The sequence below is a fragment of the Pelophylax lessonae genome, assembly GCF_965119305.1.
Source record: "Pelophylax lessonae genome assembly, chromosome: 7".
Classification (NCBI taxonomy): Eukaryota; Metazoa; Chordata; class Amphibia; order Anura; family Ranidae; genus Pelophylax; species Pelophylax lessonae.
The window spans coordinates 1225285-1246422 of record NC_138774.1 but is presented as its reverse complement, the minus strand read 5'-3'; the positions used below and the strand labels follow the sequence as shown (position 1 = coordinate 1246422).

Genomic DNA, 21138 nt, shown 5'->3' with positions numbered 1-21138 from the left:
ATGGTACTGCGGAGCTCCTTCCATAGTGTAATGGTACTGCGGAGCTCATTCCATAGAGTAATGGTACTGCGGAGCTCCTTCCATAGAGTAATGGTACTGCGGAGCTCCTTCCATAGAGTAATGGTACTGCGGAGCTCATTCCATAGTGTAATGGTACTGCGGAGCTCATTCCATAGAGTAATGGTACTGCGGAGCTCCTTCCATAGAGTAATGGTACTGCGGAGCTCCTTCCATAGAGTAATGGTACTGCGGAGCTCCTTCCATAGAGTAATGGTACTGCGGAGCTCATTCCATAGTGTAATGGTACTGCGGAGCTCCTTCCATAGAGTAATGGTACTGCGGAGCTCCTTCCATAGTGTAATGGTACTGCGGAGTTCCTTCCATAGAGTAATGGTACTGCGGAGCTCCTTCCATAGAGTAATGGTACTGCGGAGCTCCTTCCATAGAGTAATGGTACTGCGGAGTTCCTTCCATAGAGTAATGGTACTGCGGAGCTCATTCCATAGTGTAATGGTAGTGCGGAGCTCCTTCCATAGTGTAATGGTACTGCGGAGCTCCTTCCATAGAGTAATGGTACTGCGGAGCTCATTCCATAGAGTAATGGTGCTGCGGAGCTCATTCCATAGTGTAATGGTACTGCGGAGCTCCTTCCATAGAGTAATGGTACTGCGGAGCTCCTTCCATAGAGTAATGGTACTGCGGAGCTCCTTCCATAGTGTAATGGTACTGCGGAGCTCCTTCCATAGAGTAATGGTACTGCGGAGCTCCTGTCTAATATTGGGAGGATGAGGTCGGTGGGTGATCCTTGTGTCTCACAGATACACCCCCCCCCCCCATTTCTGTCCTCTCAGGTGAAGCCGCCAGCGATCAGTCAACCCCCGGGTGCACAGACTTCTGGGAAGACATCAGGTCCCCCCAGGCTGCAACCAATCAGGAAGAAGTGTGTGAACGGATTCATCATGTTCTGCAGACTGAACCGTAAAGCTTACCTCAGGTGACATGTCACCCCGCCGTGGGGGGATGGGGGGGGGGCAGACACAGAATATCCTGAATTTTATCCTCCTTGTTTAGGGTGAATCCCGGCAAAGCATCCACCACGGCCACCAGAGACCTGGCAGAATTGTGGAGAAACATGTCTGTGAAGGAGAGGCGTCCATACTGGTAAGGAGGATTCTGGGAGATTTAGCCTTGATGGGTTTATGTCCTAGGCCTGGGGTGTCAAACTCAATTTTATCGTGGGCCGCATCAGCATTATGATTGCCCTGAAAAGGGCCGGTTGTATCTGTAAGACTGGATGTCCAGAGCATCCCCTACCCTACTGGATGTCCAGAGCATTCCCTAACCTACTGGATGTCCAGAGCATCCCCTACCCTTACATAAGACGTCAGGAGCCTTCCCACCATCAGAAGCTGAGTCCCCCCCACCCTTCCTTACATCACAGTGCAACCCCATTGCCTTGTGCTGCTGCTGGGAAGAAGCTGGAGGCAATGCTGGAAAGCAGAAAGTACAGGATCTGGAGGAGGACTAGAGGAGGGCTGAAGCTCTTCTGCAGGTGTGAGGGCCACATGAAATGGCCTCGAGGGCCGGATTCGGCCCGTGGGCCTTGTGTTTGACACGTGTGTCCTAGGGCAAGAGCCTTCTTCTAGAGGTGGAGTCAGGTCTCTGTCATTCCCTTCTATGGAAGGATGGAAATATTCTCCCTCTTCTGGGGAAAGGTTTAATTACAGGAGGAGTGGCCTGAATTCCACCAGGGAGGAGCCTAGTTTTGAAGGTGGGGTCAGGGCTTATTGGGGACACTAGTTCTGGTGGCAACCAAGGCATTCCCTCACTTTGGAGGGATTTCCTCTCACTTCCCATTGTGGCTATGGGACAAGAAGTGAAGGGAAATCTCCCCAATGGGGACACAGATGGCAGTAAAGAAACTGATCGGGGTTCTAAAGTTTTGTCTTTTTTTTTTTTTTTTTGAAACAAGAACAATTTTATTGAGATGCCAACAACAATACATTTATAACAGATTCATACATTTCTAATGTCACAGAAATACTTTCATTATACAAAATTACAAACATAAAGCTCCTATCGCCTCTGCAGTTCCTCCCAGGTGACATTATAAAAGCCATTATTGGTGCAGCAATCTATCCAGTACCAAGTCCGCAGGGGCCAGCCCAGACCCGGAGGAGCCAACCATCTACCCCACACCTTCCCCAATTTATAAGGGGAGCCCCAATGTTGATATATAAGGTTTTCAATACGCAATTTATTACCCAACTGTTCAAGCCACATCTCATGGGTGGGCGGTTCAGATGCAGTCCAGTTTACGAAGAAGAGTCCATGTGCCTGAAACGGGGCCCTCGCTGCCGCCTCCCCAAGACATCTGTCCTGGGTGACCGGATCAAGCATTGTCTAGGATCCAAAGGGAACGCTACACCCAAAGCAGTGTTTGCTGTGGTCACAACCTTGGACCAATAGCGGTGCAATTTGAGGCATCTCCACAACAAATGGATAAGGGTTCTCGCCTCCCCCCCCCCCCCCTGCATTTACCACATAATGCATCTGGCCACACCCCCATCAGATGTCATTTAACCACTTAAGCCCCGGAAGATTTTACCCCCTTCCTGACCATGGGGGTATTTTGCGATTCGACACTGTGTGACTTTAACTGACAATTGCGTGGTCGTGCGACGCTGTACCCAAATAAAATTGACTTCCTTTTTTTCCTACAAACAGAGCTTTCTTTTGGTGGTATTTGATCACCTGTGCGATTTTTACTTTTTGCGCTATAAACAAAAAAAAGAGCAACAATTTTGCAAAAATAACAATATTTTTCACATTTTTTTATATGAAATTCCCCCAAAAAAAATGTAAAAATCAAATTTTTTTAACATTTTTGGCCAATTTGTTTTCTGCTACATATGTTTGGTAAAAAAAATCACAATAAGCGTATTTTGATTGGTTTGCGCAAAAGTTATTGTGTTTACTAACAAAGGGAAAGATTTTTGTCATTTTTATTGTTTTTTTTTTTACGAGTAATGGCTGCGATCTGCGTTTTTTTTTTTTTTTGGTACTGCGACATTGCGGCGGACAGATCGGACCCCTGACTGACATTTCTGACACTTTTGGGGGTACCAGTGACATTACTGCAGTAATCAGTGCTATACATATGCACTGTTACTGTAAAAATGACACTGGCAGGGAAGGGGTTAACCTTATTAGAGAGGAAGGGGTTAAATGTGTCCCTAGGGGCGTGATTCTTACTGTGGGGGGTGTGGCTTTTGATGTAACCACAGAGACATGTGATCCTACATAGCTGGATTGCATAGTCTCTGCAGTTACACAGGGAGAATGACAGACGGTTGTGTTTACATCATCCGCCTGCCTTTCTCCCTCTCCACCGGGAGATTGCGAGTGATCGGCGGACATCGGACCCGCCGGTCACTCACGCGGGGATGTCCATGAACGAGCGGGAGCGCGCCTCCGAAGGCGTGCACTCACCCCCTATTGGCTCGCAGGCTAGTGACGTACCCATACGTCACTTTGCCTGCATGGGGCTGACCGTCACAGTATATGGACTTGCGGCGGTCGGCAAGTGGTTAAGCGGAGTATAGTGAACTCTGAGGAGGATGTATAGTTGGGAGACTCTCTGAGAGGCATTCAATGAGGAAGTCATGACCGCCTCCAATGACCCCTCCCATTGTTCCCCGGATATTTCTCCCACATCTCTCGCCCATTTTTCACCGGCATTACTAGGAAATTTCTCTAAATACATCTCCAAAAGAAGAGCATAGCACCCCGAAATAAATCCCTTAGTTACAGCCGTGTGTTGCATAAGGGAAAGCACAGGAGTTGGGGAGAGCTCAATACCCTCCAGTGCTGTCTGGGCTCTTATAGCATGCAGTAGTTGAAGATAAGGGAATGTGAACGTGGGGGTCAGGGCTTATTGGGGACACTAGTTCTGGTGGCAACCAGGGATTCCCTCACTTTGAAGGGATTTCCTCTCACTTCCCATTATGGCTATGGGACAGGAAGTGAAGGGAAATCTCCCCAATGGGGACACAGATGGCAGTAAAGAAACTGATCGGGGTTGTAAACTTTTGTCTTTAGTTACACTTCACTAGCAAACTAAATTTTGAAGTACTTTCGAAGGACATGGGAATGTTCTGGGAGAATTATGGTAAGAATGTTATGTAGAAGCATTCAAATCTCCCAGTGTATGACCTGCTTTACGATTGGGTTTCGGGTGATCCTATTGTTTGGCTCACTGTATAGATTGTAGTAGGAGCTTTGGGAGCACAATGTGAGTATCTGTGAGTACCTGTGAGCACCTGAGTACCTGTGAGCACCTGTGAGTACCTGTGAGTGCCTGAGTATCTGTGAGTACCTGTGAGTACCTGTGAGTACCTGTGAGTATCTGTGAGCACCTGTGAGTACCTGAGTATCTGTGAGTACCTGTGAGTACCTGAGTATCTGTGAGTATCTGTGAGTACCTGAGAGTACCTGTGAGTACCTGTGAGTATCTGTGAGCACCTGTGAGTACCTGAGTATCTGTGAGTACCTGTAAGTACCTGGGAGTATCTGTGAGTACCTGAGTATCTGTGAGTACCTGAGTATCTGTGAGTATCTGTGAGTACCTGTGAGTACCTGTGAGTACCTGAGTACCTGTGAGTATCTGTGAGTACCTGAGTATCTGTGAGTACCTGTTGCTACCTGAGTGACTGGGAGTACCTATCACTACCTGAGTGTTTTGCGTCTGACCGGGCGGTGCGACTGAGCGTTGTGCGTCTGACCGGGAGGTGCGACTGAGCGTTGTGCGTCTGACCGGGCGGTGCGACTCAGTGTTGTGCGTCTGACCGGGCTGTGCGACTCAGTGTTGTGCGTCTGACCGGGCTGTGCGACTCGGTGTTGTGCGTCTGACCGGGCTGTGCGACTCGGTGTTGTGCTTCTGACCGGGCTGTGCGACTGAGTGTTGTGCGTCTGACCGGGCTGTGCGACTGAGTGTTGTGCGTCTGACCGGGCTGTGCGACTCGGTGTTGTGCGTCTGACCGGGCTGTGCGACTCGGTGTTGTGCGTCTGACCGGGCTGTGCGACTCGGTGTTGTGCGTCTGACCGGGCTGTGAGATTGTGAGTGTTGGGTGACTGACCGGTGTCAAGTGAGTGTAGCGGAATACCAGAGGGTGAGAAGGTAGCGTTAGGAAGCCAGGAAATAGCCACATAGGATAGACTTAAATCGCTGAATCCCCATTAGATTAGATAGTAGGTACAATGCCCGGCGGGTGTGGGGATGCGACTCGGTGTACATCTTGTGATATGTATGCGTTCCTCGGTCATGCGATCGAGGGCGAATACAAATGCGCAAAATGTGAGCACGTTGCTTCCCTGGAAGCTCAGGTCCTGAATCTAGGGAAGCAGCTGGCAACACTGAGACGAATGTCCATACCGGAGGAGAGCCAGGATTGTACCAATCAGGTGCAGACAGGGGCCTGCACAGAGGTGGGCGGAGTATCGGAGATGCAGGCAGCAGAGCAGAGCAGAGGGGTGACAGTTAGGAGGGGTAGAAGGGGACAAGTCAAGGAGGCTGATCCTGGGCTGGAGCACCCCAACAGATACGCCCCGTTGTGTGATGTTGGGGAAACCAGTCAGGGACCAGCATTGCTGGAGCAGAGCGACGCCCCTAGCTGCCAGGGGACGAACTCCTCCAGTGAGGCCGGGAGAAAGGGAAAGGAAAGACAGGTGCTGGTGGTAGGGGACTCAATTATTAGAAGGGCAGATAGTGTAATCTGTGACATAGACCGTGTGTGCCGAACAGTCTGTTGTTTGCCGGGCGCTCGGGTTCGGCACATCGCGGATCGGGTGAACAGATTATTGGGTGGGGCTGGGGAAGACCCAGCTGTCATGGTACACGTGGGTACCAATGACATAGGCAGAGGAAGACGGAGAGTCCTAAACGATTTCAGGGACTTAGGCGCTAAGTTGAGGAGTAGGACCTCCAAGGTAGTATTTTCCGAAATACTACCTGTACCTCGAGCCACACCAGAGAGGCAGCGGGAGATTAGGGAAGTTAACAAGTGGCTGAGGAGCTGGTGTAGTAAGGAGGGTTTCGGGTTCCTGGAGAACTGGGCCGACTTCTCAGTCGGTCACCGGCTCTTTGGTAGGGACGGATTGCACCTAAATGGGGTGGGTGCAGCCGTACTGGGTGAGAGGATGGCCAAAAAGTTAGAGGGGCTTTTAAACTAGGGAATGGGGGGGAGGGTACAGATGTAGAATTAGCCAGTGGAAAGCAAGTTTCAGAGGGCAGAAATGGGGGCATTAGCGGTAGGGTGTTCGGAGCCCCTATACCCAGGGTGGGTACGGGGAAAAATCAAGAGAGCAGCCTAAAAACATCAAAATTACGAGGCTTATATACCAATGCCAGAAGCCTGGCCAACAAGATGGGAGAGCTGGAGCTGCTGATGTTTGAGGAGGACTTAGATTTTGTGGGGATAACTGAGACTTGGTTTGACAGCTCTCATGACTGGATGGCGACCATTCAGGGGTATTCCCTTTATCGCAGAGATAGAGAGGGTAAAAAAGGGGGAGGGGTATGTTTGTATATTAAGAACAGTATACAGGTAAATATGAGGGATGATATTAATAATGGAGCTATGGACGAGGCAGAATCCCTATGGGTAGAGCTTCAAAGGGAAGGCACGGTGGGGAAGGTAATATTGGGCGTATGCTATAGGCCCCCCAAACCAGAGGGAGGAGGGTGAGGTGGACCTCATGTTACAGATAGGATTGGCAGCAAGGATGGGAAATGTCATTATAATGGGGGACTTTAATTATCCTGATATAGACTGGGCAGAAGGAACCGCGCATTCAGCCAAGGCTCGGCAGTTCCTAAATGTTTTGCAGGACAATTTCATGGGTCAGATGGTGAATGCACCGACAAGAAGCAATGCGGTACTTGACCTACTGATTACCAACAATACAGACCTGCTCACGGATATAGAAATACGGGACAACTTAGGGAACAGTGACCATAGGTCAATTGGTTTCAGTATTAATTACAGTAATAGGAAACACAAGGGTAATATAAGGACACTGAATTTCAAAAGAGCCAATTTCCCTAAACTGCGCTCGCTGCTAGAAAATATCAATTGGGATAGAACCCTGGAAACAAAGAACACGGAGGAAAAATGGGAGTGCTTCAAGAGCATACTTAACAAGGGGGTGGACCAGTGCATTCCACAGGGAAATAAATTTAAAAGAGAAAAACTAAACCCTGGGTGGCTAAACTCCAACATAAAAATGTATATTAGAGCTAAAGAAAAGGCCTTCAAAAAATACAAGACTGAGGGGTCATTGGCAGCATTTAAGCATTACAAAGAGTGTAATAAGAAATGTAAAGATGAAATCAGGGCGGCTAAAATAGAACACGAGAGACATATAGCGGAGGAGAGTAAAAAGAACCCCAAGAAATTCTTTAAGTATATAAACAGTAAGAAAGCGAGGCCAGAACACATTGGCCCCATAAAAGATGATAAAGGAAAAATGGCCACTGAGGACAGAGAAAAGGCGGAAGTGTTAAATAATTTCTTTTCTTCAGTCTTCACAAAGGAATCGGGGGGCTACACGAACCCCGCTTGTAAGGCCGAACTAAATAATACACCTCAGGAAGTGCCGCCATGGCTAACAGAAGATAGACTTAGAGCTAAACTAGAGAAACTTAACATAAATAAATCCCCGGGACCGGATGGCTTGCACCCAAGGGTTCTAAATGAGCTCAGTCAGGTGATTGCCAGACCATTATTCTTGATCTTTAAGGATAGTTTACAGACGGGTATGGTGCCAGCTGATTGGAAAAAAGCCAACGTGGTACCAATATTTAAAAAGGGGCCGAGATATATCCCGGGTAACTATAGGCCAGTCAGCCTAACATCTGTAGTCTGCAAAATTTTGGAGGGGATGATAAGGGACCACATACAAGACTTTAGTAATGAAAACGGTATTATAAGTAGTAATCAGCATGGATTCATGAAAAATCGTTCATGCCAAACCAATCTATTAACCTTCTACGATGAAGTGAGCTGCCACTTAGATAAAGGTAAGCCTGTGGATGTGGTGTATCTGGACTTTGCAAAGGCCTTTGACACCGTTCCCCACAAACGCTTACTGTACAAACTAAGGAAGGTAGGTATGGACCATAAGGTGAGTACCTGGATAGAGAACTGGCTCCAGGGGAGAGTACAGAGGGTGGTGATTAATGGGGAATACTCTGGGCGGGTGTGGAAAGTGGGGTCCCCCAGGGTTCTGTCCTGGGACCAATCCTGTTTAATTTATTCATAAATGATCTAGAGGAGGGGATATCTAGTACAATCTCAGTATTTGCAGATGATACTAAATTAGGCATGCCAATATCTTCTATGCAGGATGTGGAAATCTTGCAAGCGGACCTGAACAAAATAACGGGGTGGGCAACTACATGGCAGATGAGATTTAATGTAGAAAAATGTAAAGTAATGCACTTGGGGGCCAGAAACCAGAAAGCAAGCTACTCACTAGGGGGGGAACCTCTGGGTGAGTCTAGGATGGAAAGGGACCTGGGGGTACTGGTAGACAACAGGCTTGGCAGTGGCATGCAATGCCAAGCCGCTGCAAGCAAAGCCAACAGAATACTGGGATGTATAAAAAAGGGGATTCACTCCAGAAATAAAGAGATTATTCTTCCACTCTACAAGACTCTGGTCCGGCCACATCTGGAGTATGCTGTCCAGTTCTGGGCACCGGTCCTCAGGAAGGATGTGCTGGAACTGGAGAAAGTCCAGAGAAGGGCAACAAAAATAATTAGGGGAATGGAGGACATCGGCTATGAGGAAAGACTACAAGCACTGAACCTATTCTCTCTGGAGAAGAGACGCTTGAGGGGGGATATGATATCAATGTACAAATACTGTACTGGCGACCCTAGCATAAGGAACAAACTATTCAGAGAAAGGGAATACAATAAGACACGTGGCCACTCACTAAAACTAGAGGAAAGGCGGTTTAACCTTAAAGTGCGTAAGGGGTTCTTCACTGTAAGAACGGTAAGGATGTGGAATTCTCTTCCGCAAGCAGTCGTATCAGCGGGGAGCATTGATAGTTCCAAAAAATTATTGGATGGACACCTTAAAGACCACAACATACAGGGGTATACAATGTACAACATACAGGGGTATACAATGTACAACATACAGGGGTATACAATGTACAACATACAGGGGGTATACAATGTACAACATACAGGGGGTATACAATGTACGGCTAAAAGCAAACACACACACATAGGTTGAACTGGATGGACTTGTGTCTTTTTTCAGCCTCACTAACTATGTAACTATGTAACTATGTAACAATGGCCTCTTCAGATGATAGGAACTGATGGTATATGAATCTTTAGATCATAACCGATGGGTGGGGTTACCTCACCTGCAGGAGTAGGACACGAAGTACAACTGAGAAAGAAAGAAACACCCTAGTGGTGGCCCCTGCTGGTGATCACACCCCCCCCCCCCCCCATCTGCTCCTCACAGCTCAGCACTAAGGGGTAAGGAGCTTAGATTTTTTTCTACCTTCCTTCAAAGGTGGACTGATAGAGGGTGGATTGGTACTGTGCTGAGCCAGCTTTCATCTTGGCCACACCCTTCCAAAAATTGTGGTTTCTTTTCCCCCTAGTTCATGCCTTCTCCAGGGGGGTTTAGGGGGTGTCCCGTCTTCATGGTCTTATGTGGGATCTGAAATGGCCTTTCAAGAATATCTGGGACCTTCTTCTATTGGCCTCTCGTGACGCAGTCTCCCTGGTAACTATCACTTGGTGCATAGCGTCTCTCCTTCACAGCTTTTTTCCTGTGTGCGACCTTTTCTGGTGGTGCACTGGGTGACGGTGGTATTTCAGGCCTTGATGGTCCTACTGAAGTTGCATCAGTTCTCACTTACATAAGGTAGTCCTGAGGAAGGTCGTGTCAGTTCTCACTTACGACCTTCCTCAGTACATCCATATGTAAGTGAGAACTGATACGACCTTCCTCAGGACATCTATATGTAAGTAAGAACTGATACGACCTTCCTCAGGACATTTGTTATGTAAGTGAGAACTGATACGACCTTCCTCAGGACACCCTTATGTAAGTGAGAACTGAAACGATCTTCCTCAGTACATCCATATGTAAGTGAGAATGGATACGACCTTCCTCAGGACATCCATATGTAAGTGAGAACTGATACGACCTTCCTCAGGACAACTTCATGTAAGTGAGAACTGATACGACCTTCCTCAGGACAACCTTATGTAAGTGAGAATGGATACGACTTTCCTCAGAACAACCTCATGTAAGTGAGAACTGATATGACCTTCCTCAGGACAACCTCATATAAGTGAGAACTGATACAACCTTCCTCAGGACATCCATATGTAAGTGAGAACTGATACAACCTTCCTCAGTACATCCATATGTAAGTGAGAACTGATACGATCTTCCTCAGGACACCCTTATGTAAGTGAGAACTGATACGACCTTCCTCAGGACATCCATATGTAAGTGAGAACTGATACGACCTTCCTCAGGACAACCTCATGTAAGTGAGAACTGATACGACCTTCCTCAGGACATCCATATGTAAGTGAGAACTGATACGACCTTCCTCAGGACAACCTCATGTAAGTGAGAACTGATACGACCTTCCTCAGGACATCCATATGTAAGTGAGAACTGATACGACCTTCCTCAGGACAACCTCATGTAAGTGAGAACTGATACGACCTTCCTCAGGACAACCTCATGTAAGTGAGAACTGATACGACCTTCCTCAGTACATCCATATGTAAGTGAGAACTGATACGACCTTCCTCAGGACATCCATATGTAAGTGAGAACTGATATGACCTTCCTCAGGACAACCTCATATAAGTGAGAACTGATACGACCTTCCTCAGGACATCCATATGTAAGTGAGAACTGATACGACCTTCCTCAGGACAACCTCATGTAAGTGAGAACTGATACGACCTTCCTCAGGACATCCATATGTAAGTGAGAACTGATACGACCTTCCTCAGGACAACCTCATGTAAGTGAGAACTGATACGACCTTCCTCAGTACATCCATATGTAAGTGAGAACTGATACGACCTTCCTCAGGACATCCTTATGTAAGTGAGAACTGATACGACCTTCCTCAGGACACCCTTATGTATCAGTTCTCACTTACATGAGGTTGTCCTACTGAAGGTCGTATCAGATCTCAGAAGATGTAGTAGTGTTTTTCAATGGTTCGGACCACTTGGCGTTCATCTTGTTATTTGTAGAATGGCTCCTCTGGTCATGGTTTGACTGATCCTTGTGGGTGTCCGGCTGCGGTTTTTCCAATCCCTGTTCAGGTCTGGAGTTTCGATTCCCATTTTTTTCTGCTCTTATCAGGACTCTGTGGTCTCCGGGGCTTCTTTTCTCTGCACTTTTGTTGCTGAAGTATTCCGGGGGACTGCCAGATCATCTGTGCACCTTTTCACCGAGTTCTGCATAGTGATGGCACCGCCTCCATGGATGCCAGTTTCTGTTTTGCTGGCAGCAGTTCGGCTCTGCAGGGTGGAGCTTCCTGTACGTTGGTTTGCTATTTTTGGGCCCACCTTTTGTAATTCTGGCACTGCTTTGTGATGTCCATTATGATCTAAAGATTCTGCTGTGTCCTTCAATGAGCAGAGGAGAAAAATCCTTTTCTCTAAATTGATTGGACGACACAGCACCTGCCCCGCCTTATTTTCCTGTCTTCTAATACTGCTGGTTACTAACTGAGCTGTGAGGAGCAAATGGGGGTGTGGCCACCATCTAGGGACCGCCCCTAGGGAGTTTCTTTGTTGTACACAGTGTCCTGCTCCTAATCACACCCATCCAATGTCATCTAATGGTGCAATGGAGGTGAGAATCTTCGCTTCATACATGAAATGACCGACAAATATTATCAGACTATCACCCCTGAGTCAACGGGAGGTGCTAAAACATCCGGATACAAAGATGGGGGGGGAATGATGTACCCCAGAAAATGTTCACACCCCATCCCCCTCCTGTGTAATAATATCTCTGTATAACGTCCATCTGTTCATAGCGGGAGAAGAGGCCAGCGTGCTTCAACAATCCATACAATCAATAATCCACAACCAATACAATCCATATAATCCATAACCAATACAATCCATACAATCTATAATCCATAACCTATACAATCCATACAATCTATAATCCATAACCTACACAATCCATACAATCTATAATCCATAACCTACACAATCCATACAATCTATAATCCATAACCTACACAATCCATACAATCTATAATCCACAACCAATACAATCCATACAATCTATAATCCATAACCAATACAATCTATAATCCACAATCCCTGCACTCACCGGCCACTTTATTAGGTACACCCTGCTAGTAGTGGGTTGGACCTCCTTTTGCCTTCATTCTTCATGGCGTAGATACAACAAGGTGCGGGAAACTTTCCTCAGAGATTTTCCTCCATAGTGACATGATAGAATATCTCACAAAAGTAAGTACACCCCTCCCATGTGACAACACTGAAGAAATGAGACTTTGCTACAATGTAAAGTAGTGAGTGTACAGCTTGTATAACAGTGTAAATTTACTGTCCCCTCAAAATAACTCAACACACAGCCATTAATGTCTAAACCGCTGGCAGCAAAAGTGAGTACACCCCTAAGTGACAATCTCCAAATTGGGCCCAAAGTGTCAATATTTTGTGTGGCCACCATTATTTTCCAGCACTGCCTTAACCCTCTTGGGCATGGAGTTCACCAGAGCTTCACAGGTTGTCACTGGAGTCCTCTTCCCCTCCTCCATGATGACATCACAGAGCTGGTAGATGTTAGAGACCTTCCCCTCCTCCACCTCCTGTTTGAGGATCCCCACAGATTCTCAATAGGGTTTAGGTCTGGAGACGCTTGGCCAGTCCATCACCTTTACCCTCAGCTTCTTTAGCAAGGCAGTGGTGGTCTTGGAGGTGTTTGGGGTCATTATGTTGGAATACTGCCCTGCCCCCCAGTCTCTGAAGGGAGGGGATCATGCTCTGCTTCAGTATGTCACAGTACATGTTGGCATTCATGGTTCCCTCAATGATCTGTAGCTCCCCAGTGCCGGCAACACTCATGCAGCCCCAGACCATGACACTCCCACCACCATGCCTGACTGTAGGAAGACACACTTGTCTTTGTACTCCTCACCTGGTTGCCGCCACACACGCCTGACACCATCTGACACCAAATAAGTTTATCTTGGTCTCATCAGAGCACAGGAGATGGTTCCAGTAATCCATGTCCTTAGTCTGCTTGTCTTCAGCAAACTGTTTGTGGGATTTCTTGTCCAACATCTTTAGAAGAGGCTTCCTTCTGGGATGACAGCCATGCAGACCAATTTGATGCAGTGTGCGGCGTATGGTCTGAGCACTGACAGGCTGACCCCTCCCCCACCCCTTCAACCTCTGCAGCAATGCTGGCAGCACTCATACGTCTATTTCCCAAAGACAACCTCTGGATATGACGCTGAGCACGGCACTCAACTTCTTTGGTGGACCATGGAGAGTCCTGTTCTGAGTGGAACCTGTCCTGGTAAACCGCTGTATGGTCTTGGCCACCATGCTGCAGCTCAGTTTCAGGGTCTTGGCAATCTTCTTATAGCCTAGGCCATCTTTATGTAGAGCAACAATTCTTTTATTCAGATCCTCAGAGAGTTCTTTGCCATGAGGTGCCATGTTGAACTTCCAGTGACCAGTATGAGAGAGTGAGAGCGATAACACCAAATGTAACACACCTCCCCCCATTCACACCTGAGACCTTGTAACACTAACGAGTCACATGTCACCGGGGAGGGAAAATGGATAATCGGGCCCAATTTGGAGATTGTCACTTAGGGGTGTACTCACTTTTGTTGCCAGCGGTTTAGACATTAATGGCTGTGTTGAGTTATTTTGAGGGGACAGTAAATTTACACTGTTATACAAGCTGTACACTCACTACTTTACATTGTAGCAAAGTCTCATTTCTTCAGTGTTGTCACATGGGAGGGGTGTACTTACTTTTGTGAGATTTTTTAGCATCACGCAGTTGCTGCAGATTTGTCGGCTGCACATCCATGATGCCGATCTCCCGTTCCACCACTTCCCAAAAACGCTCTATTGGATGAGATGTGGGGAGTGTGGAGGCCATTGGAGGACAGTGACCGGATCTGGTGAGTGTGGAGGCCATTGGAGGACAGTGACCTCATTGTCATGGTGAAGAAACCAGTGGTGAGATGATTGGAGCTTTGTGACATGGTGGGAGGAGCCATCAGAAGATGGGAGGAGCCATCAGAAGATGGGGACACTGTAGTCATAAAGGGATGGACATGGTCAGCAACAATACTCAGGGAGGGGGTGTGGTTTATACAACCAAAGGGGCCCAAAGTGTGCCAAGACCCCCCCACACCATTACACCCCCACCAGCCTGAACCGGTGATAGAAGGCAGGATGGATCCATGCACCAAATTCTGACCCTCCCCCATCTGAATGTCGCAGCTGAAATGCAGACTCATCAGACCAGGCAACGTTTCTCCAATCTTCTATTCTCCAATGTTGGTGATCTGTGCCAATTGTAGCCTCAGTTTCCTGTTCTTAGCTGACAGGAGTGGCACCCGGTGTGGTCTTCTGCTGCTGTAGCCCATCTGCTTCAAGGTTGTGCATTCAGAGATGGTATTCTGCATACCTTGGGTGTAACGAGGGGTTATTTGAGTTACTGTTACCTTTCTATAATCTGGAACCAGTCTGCCCATTCTCCTCTGACCTCAACAAGACATTTTCCTTCACACAACTGCCGCTCACTGGATATTTTCTCTTTTTCCCACCATTCTCTGTAATCCCGAGAGATCCCAGAAATACTCAGACCGGCCCGTCTGCCACCAACAACCAATCCACGTTCAAAGTCACCGAAATCCCCTTTCTTCCCCATTCTGACGCTCGGTTTGAACTTCAGCAAGTCGTCTTCACCACATCTAGATGTCTAAATGCATTGAGTTGCTGCCTTGTGATTGGCTGATTAGCAATTTGTGTTACCAAATAATTGAATGGGTGTACCTAATAAAGTGTCCGGTGAGTGTAAAATCTATGCAATCAGTCAATAATGGGATCACCCTGAACCCGATCGTCTGAGTTAATGTGTCTGTGGGTGTGGTCTCACACAGGAGCGGCTGGGTTTGTGTTTGTGGGTGTGGCCTCACACGGGTAGCGGCTGGGTTTGTGTGTCTGTGGGTGTGGCTTCACACAGGAGCGGCTGGGTTTGTGTGTCTGTGGGTGTGGCCTTACACAGGAGCGGCTGGGTTTTTCTGTGTCTGTGGGTGTGGCCTCACACAGGAGCGGCTGGGTTTGTGTGTCTGTGGGTGTGGCCTCACACAGGAGCGGCTGGGTTTGTGTGTCTGTGGGTGTGGCCTCACACAGGAGCGGCTGGGTTTGTGTGTCTGTGGGTGTGGCCTCACACAGGAGCGGCTGGGTTTGTGTGTCTGTGGGTGTGGCCTCACACAGGAGAGGCTGGGTTTGTGTGTCTGTGGGTGTGGCCTCACACAGGAGCGGCTGGGTTTGTGTGTCTGTGGGTGTGGCCTCACACAGGAGCGGCTGGGTTTGTGTCTGTGGGTGTGGCCTTACACAGGAGCGGCTGGGTTTGTGTGTCTGTGGGTGTGGCCTCACACAGGAGCGGCTGGGTTTGTGTGTCTGTGGGTGTGGCCTCACACAGGAGCGGCTGGGTTTGTGTGTCTGTGGGTGTGGCCTCACACAGGAGCGGCTGGGTTTGTGTGTCTGTGGGTGTGGCCTCACACAGGAGAGGCTGGGTTTGTGTGTCTGTGGGTGTGGCCTCACACAGGAGCGGCTGGGTTTGTGTGTCTGTGGGTGTGGCCTCACACAGGAGCGGCTGGGTTTGTGTCTGTGGGTGTGGCCTTACACAGGAGCGGTTGGGTTTGTGTGGGTGTGGCCTCACACAGGAGCAGCTGGGTTTGTGTGTCTGTGGGTGTGGCCTCACACAGGAGCAGCTGGGTTTGTGTTTGTGGGTTTGGCCTCACACAGGAGCGGCTGGGTTTGTGTGGGTGTGGCCTCACACAGGAGCGGCTGGGTTTGTGTGTCTGTGGGTGTGGCCTCACACAGGAGCAGCTGGGTTTGTGTGTCTGTGGGTGTGGCCTCACACAGGAGCGGCTGGGTTTGTGTGTCTGTGGGTGTGGCCTCACACAGGAGCAGCTGGGTTTGTGTGTCTGTGGGTGTGGCCTCACACAGGAGCGGCTGGGTTTGTGTCTGTGGGTGTGGCCTTACACAGGAGCGGCTGGGTTTGTGTGTCTGTGGGTGTGGCCTCACACAGGAGCGGCTGGGTTTGTGTGTCTGTGGGTGTGGCCTCACACAGGAGCGGCTGGGTTTGTGTGTCTGTGGGTGTGGCCTCACACAGGAGCGGCTGGGTTTGTGTGTCTGTGGGTGTGGCCTCACACAGGAGCGGCTGGGTTTGTGTGTCTGTGGGTGTGGCCTCACACAGGAGCGGCTGGGTTTGTGTCTGTGGGTGTGGCCTTACACAGGAGCGGCTGGGTTTGTGTGGGTGTGGCCTCACACAGGAGCAGCTGGGTTTGTGTGTCTGTGGGTGTGGCCTCACACAGGAGCGGCTGGGTTTGTGTCTGGGTGTGGCCTTACACAGGAGCGGCTGGGTTTGTGTGTCTGTGGGTGTGGCCTCACACAGGAGCGGCTGGGTTTGTGTCTGGGTGTGGCCTTACACAGGAGCGGCTGGGTTTGTGTGTCTGTGGGTGTGGCCTCACACAGGAGCCGCTGGGTTTGTGTGTCTGTGGGTGTGGCCTCACACAGGAGCGGCTGAGTTTGTGTCTGTGGGTGTGGCCTTACACAGGAGCGGCTGGGTTTGTGTGTCTGTGGGTGTGGCCTCACACAGGAGCGGCTGAGTTTGTGTCTGTGGGTGTGGCCTCACACAGGAGCGGCTGAGTTTGTGTCTGTGGGTGTGGCCTTACACAGGAGCGGCTGGGTTTGTGTGTCTGTGGGTGTGGCCTCACACAGGAGCAGCTGGGTTTGTGTGTCTGTGGGTGTGGCCTCACACAGGAGCGGCTGGGTTTGTGTGTCTGTGGGTGTGGCCTTACACAGGAGCGGCTGGGTTTGTGTGTCTGTGGGTGTGGCCTCACACAGGAGCGGCTGGGTTTGTGTGGGTGTGGCCCCACACAGGAGCGGCTGGGTTTGTGTCTGTGGGTGTGGCCTTACACAGGAGCGGCTGGGTTTGTGTGTCTGTGGGTGTGGCCTCACACAGGAGGGCTGGGTTTGTGTGTCTGTGGGTGTGGCCTCACACAGGAGCAGCTGGGTTTGTGTGTCTGTGGGTGTGGCCTCACACAGGAGCAGCTGGGTTTGTGTGTCTGTGGGTGTGGCCTCACACAGGAGCGGCTGGGTTTTTGTGGGTGTGGCCTCACACAGGAGCGGCTGGGTTTGTGTGTCTGTGGGTGTGGCCCAAGTGGTTGTTAGAGGTGGAATGTCGCTCCCCCTGGCCGGGGCGTTGTACAGGGAGGTGTCACCATGGAGCTCACCCCTCCCCCGTCTCTCTCCGCAGTATGAAGGGTCTGCACTTCAGTCTGATCCATGACCGTCTGGTGAAGCAGAGAAGCGTGAATCTCCTGTCCGGGGAAATCTCTCCACCCAAACCGCTGTCCGTCCTGCTGGCCGAGAAGTCGCTTCCCATCACCCCGGGGTCCAGATTCTTCTTCCAGGATATAAACTTTCCACTTCCCACTCTGTGAGGTGTAATGTGCCGGGGGTGTCAGACGGATCCCCCCCCCCCCCTGCTGCACTATTCAGGAGAAGATTAGCTGGGGGGGGGGGGGGTATTGTTCTTGTTATGGTTGGGGGGTGTTAGTAACTGGCAGTGTGCACAGCACTGCTGTGTTATGGAGGGGGGGTCAGTACCTGGCAGTGTGCACAGCACTGCTGTGTTATGGAGGGGGGGTCAGTACCTGGCAGTGTGCACAGCACTTCAGTGTTATGGTGGAGGGGGGGGGGGGGTCAGTACCTGGCAGTGTGCACAGCACTTCAGTGTTATGGTGGAGGGGGGGGGGGTCAGTACCTGGCAGTGTGCACAGCACATCAGTGTTATAGTGGAGGGGGGGGGGGTCAGTACCTGGCAGTGTGCACAGCACATCAGTGTTATAGTGGAGGGGGGGGGGTCAGTACCTGGCAGTGTGCACAGCACATCAGTGTTATAGTGGAGGGGGGGGGTCAGTACCTGGCAGTGTGCACAGCACATCAGTGTTATAGTGGAGGGGGGGGGGGTCAGTACCTGGCAGTGTGCACAGCACTTCAGTGTTATGGTGGGGGGGGGGGTCAGTACCTGGCAGTGTGCACAGCACTTCAGTGTTATGGTGGGGGGGGGGGTAAGTACCTGGCAGTGTGCACAGCACTTCAGTGTTATGGTGGGGGGGGGTCAGTACCTGGCAGTGTGCACAGCACATCAGTGTTATAGTGGAGGGGGGGGGGGTCAGTACCTGGCAGTGTGCACAGCACATCAGTGTTATGGTGGGGGGGGGGCAGTACCTGGCAGTGTGCACAGCACATTAGTGTTATGATGGGGGGGGGGGTAAGTACCTGGCAGTGTGCACAGCACTTCAGTGTTATGATGGGGGGGGGGTAAGTACCTGGCAGTGTGCACAGCACTTCAGTGTTATGGTGGGGGGGGGGGGGTCAGTACCTGGCAGTGTGCACAGCACTTCAGTGTTATGGTGGGGGGGGGGGTCAGTACCTGGCAGTGTGCACAGCACTTCCGTGTTATGGTGGGGGGGTCAGTACCTGGCAGTGTGCACAGCACTTCTGTGTTATGGTGGCGGGGGGGGTCAGTACCTGGCAGTGTGCACAGTACGGGTTGTAGATCCCACCCCCCCCCCTCCCCCCGCTCCGTCTGCCCTCAGATCTTCTATACATTTTTTCAGAAAAGTTGATTGTTTAATAAAAGAAACCCAAAAGCTGCCTCCTGACCTCCTTCTTCTCAGCTCTTCCTGTATATTATGAAGTGTTCATGGAGAGAAGAGTGCCTTCAGAAAGGAGAGATCCGCCCCCAGAAAGGGGAGATCCGCCCCCAGAAAGGAGAGATCCGCCCCCAGAAAGGAGAGATCCGCCCCCAGAAAGGGGAGGATCCGCCCCTAGAAAGGGGAAATCCGCCTCCAGAAAGGGGAGGATCCGCCCCTAGAAAGGGGAAATCCGCCTCCAGAAAGGGGAGATCCGCCCCCAGAAATGAGAGATCCGCCCCCAGAAATGAGAGATCCACCCCCAGAAAGGAGAGATCCGCCCCTAGAAAGGGGAGATCCGCCCCAGAAAGGAGAGATCCGCCCCCAGAAAGGGGAGATCCGCCCTCAGAAAGGAGAGATCCGCCCCCAGAAAGGAGAGCTCCGCCCCAGAAAGGTGAGATCCGCCTCCAGAAAGGGGAGATCCGCCCCCAGAAAGGAGAGATCCGCAGCCCAGAAAGGGGAGATCTGCCCTCAGAAAGGAGAGATTCGCCCCCAGAAAGGGGAGATCCGCCCCCAGAAAGGAGAAATCCGCCCCCAGAAAGGGTAGACCCTCCACCAGAAAGGAGAGATCCACCCCCAGAAAGGAGAGATCTGCCCCCAGAAAGGGGAGGATCCGCCCCCAGAAAGGGGAGATCCGTCCCTAGAAAGGGGAAATCCGCCTCCAGAAAGGAGAGATCCGCCCCCAGAAAGGGGAGGATCCGCCCCTAGAAAGGGGAAATCCGCCTCCAGAAAGGGGAGGATCCGCCCCTAGAAAGGGGAAATCCGCCTCCAGAAAGGGGAGATCCGCCCCCAGAAATGAGAGATCCACCCCCAGAAAGGAGAGATCCGCCCCTAGAAAGGGGAGATCCGCCCCAGAAAGGAGAGATCCGCCCCCAGAAAGGGGAGATCCGCCCTCAGAAAGGAGAGATCCGCCCCCAGAAAGGAGAGCTCCGCCCCAGAAAGGTGAGATCCGCCTCCAGAAAGGGGAGATCCGCCCCCAGAAAGGAGAGATCCGCAGCCCAGAAAGGGGAGATCTGCCCTCAGAAAGGAGAGATTCGCCCCCAGAAAGGGGAGATCCGCCCCCAGAAAGGAGAAATCCGCCCCCAGAAAGGGTAGACCCTCCACCAGAAAGGAGAGATCCACCCCCAGAAATGAGAGATCCACCCCCAGAAAGGAGAGATCTGCCCCCAGAAAGGGGAGGATCCGCCCCCAGAAAGGGGAGATCTGTCCCTAGAAAGGGGAAATCCGCCTCCAGAAAGGAGAGATCCGCCCCCAGAAAGGAGAGATCCGCCCCCAGAAAGGGGAGATCCGCCCTCAGAAAGGAGAGCTCAGCCCTCAGAAAGGAGAGATCCGCCCCCAGAAAGGAGAGATCCGCCCCCAGAAAGGTGAGATCCGCCTCCAGAAAGGGGAGATCCGCCCTCAGAAAGGAGAGATCCGCCCTCAGAAAGGAGAGATCCGCCCCCAGAAAAGGGAGATTCCCCTGAAGCTAATTCACAATAAAAGGCAATATAAAAGAATAGGAATAATGTGTTACATAGTTACATAGTAGGTGAGGTTGAATAAAGATAATAGTCCATCCAGTTCCCCCTGTGTAGGTGTGTGTGGGCGGAGTTCCCCCTGTGTAGGTGTGTGTGGCTGTAATCATCTCTCATACCCCTGAATGTTCTGATCCTTGAGATGTAAGTCTAAGAGTCTTATAAAAGCCACCATACTTCCCGCAGTTACTACCATTTGTGGTAGAGAATTCCACAATCTTGTAGCCCTAACAGTAAAGAACCCCCCACGTTGCCTGAGGTTAAAACGCTTCTCCTCTAATCGCATTGTATGTCCTCGAGTCCTCATGCATTCGTTGCGACTGAACAGCTTTTTGTCTAAGCTGAGATCCCCATTGAGATATTTGTAAATTGCTATCATGTCCCCTCTTAGGCGCCTCTTCTTCAGGGAGAATAAATCGAGCGATTGCAGACGCTCTTCATAGTTAAGGTCCTCCAATCCCCTAATCAGTTTAGTTGCCCTTCTCTGGACTCTCTCTAGCTCCAACACATCCCTCCTGAGGACTGGCGACCAGAACTGGACAGAATACTC

The 21138-nt window shown here is 50.4% G+C and overlaps 1 protein-coding gene across 1 annotated transcript in view; it reads left to right on the top strand.

The window, feature by feature from the left end:
* MEIOSIN (meiosis initiator) overlaps positions 1-17817 on the top strand; it is a gene marked incomplete at its 3' end in the record, with an annotated part of 45569 nt that extends 27752 nt beyond the window's left edge. Inside the window, exons 9-11 of the mRNA XM_082263298.1 lie at positions 852-994; positions 1072-1161; positions 17631-17817. Of these exons, the coding sequence (XP_082119424.1) occupies positions 852-994; positions 1072-1161; positions 17631-17817 (420 nt within the window). The remainder of the gene's footprint in view (positions 1-851; positions 995-1071; positions 1162-17630) is intronic.
* Between the last annotated feature and the right edge of the window lie 3321 nt (positions 17818-21138).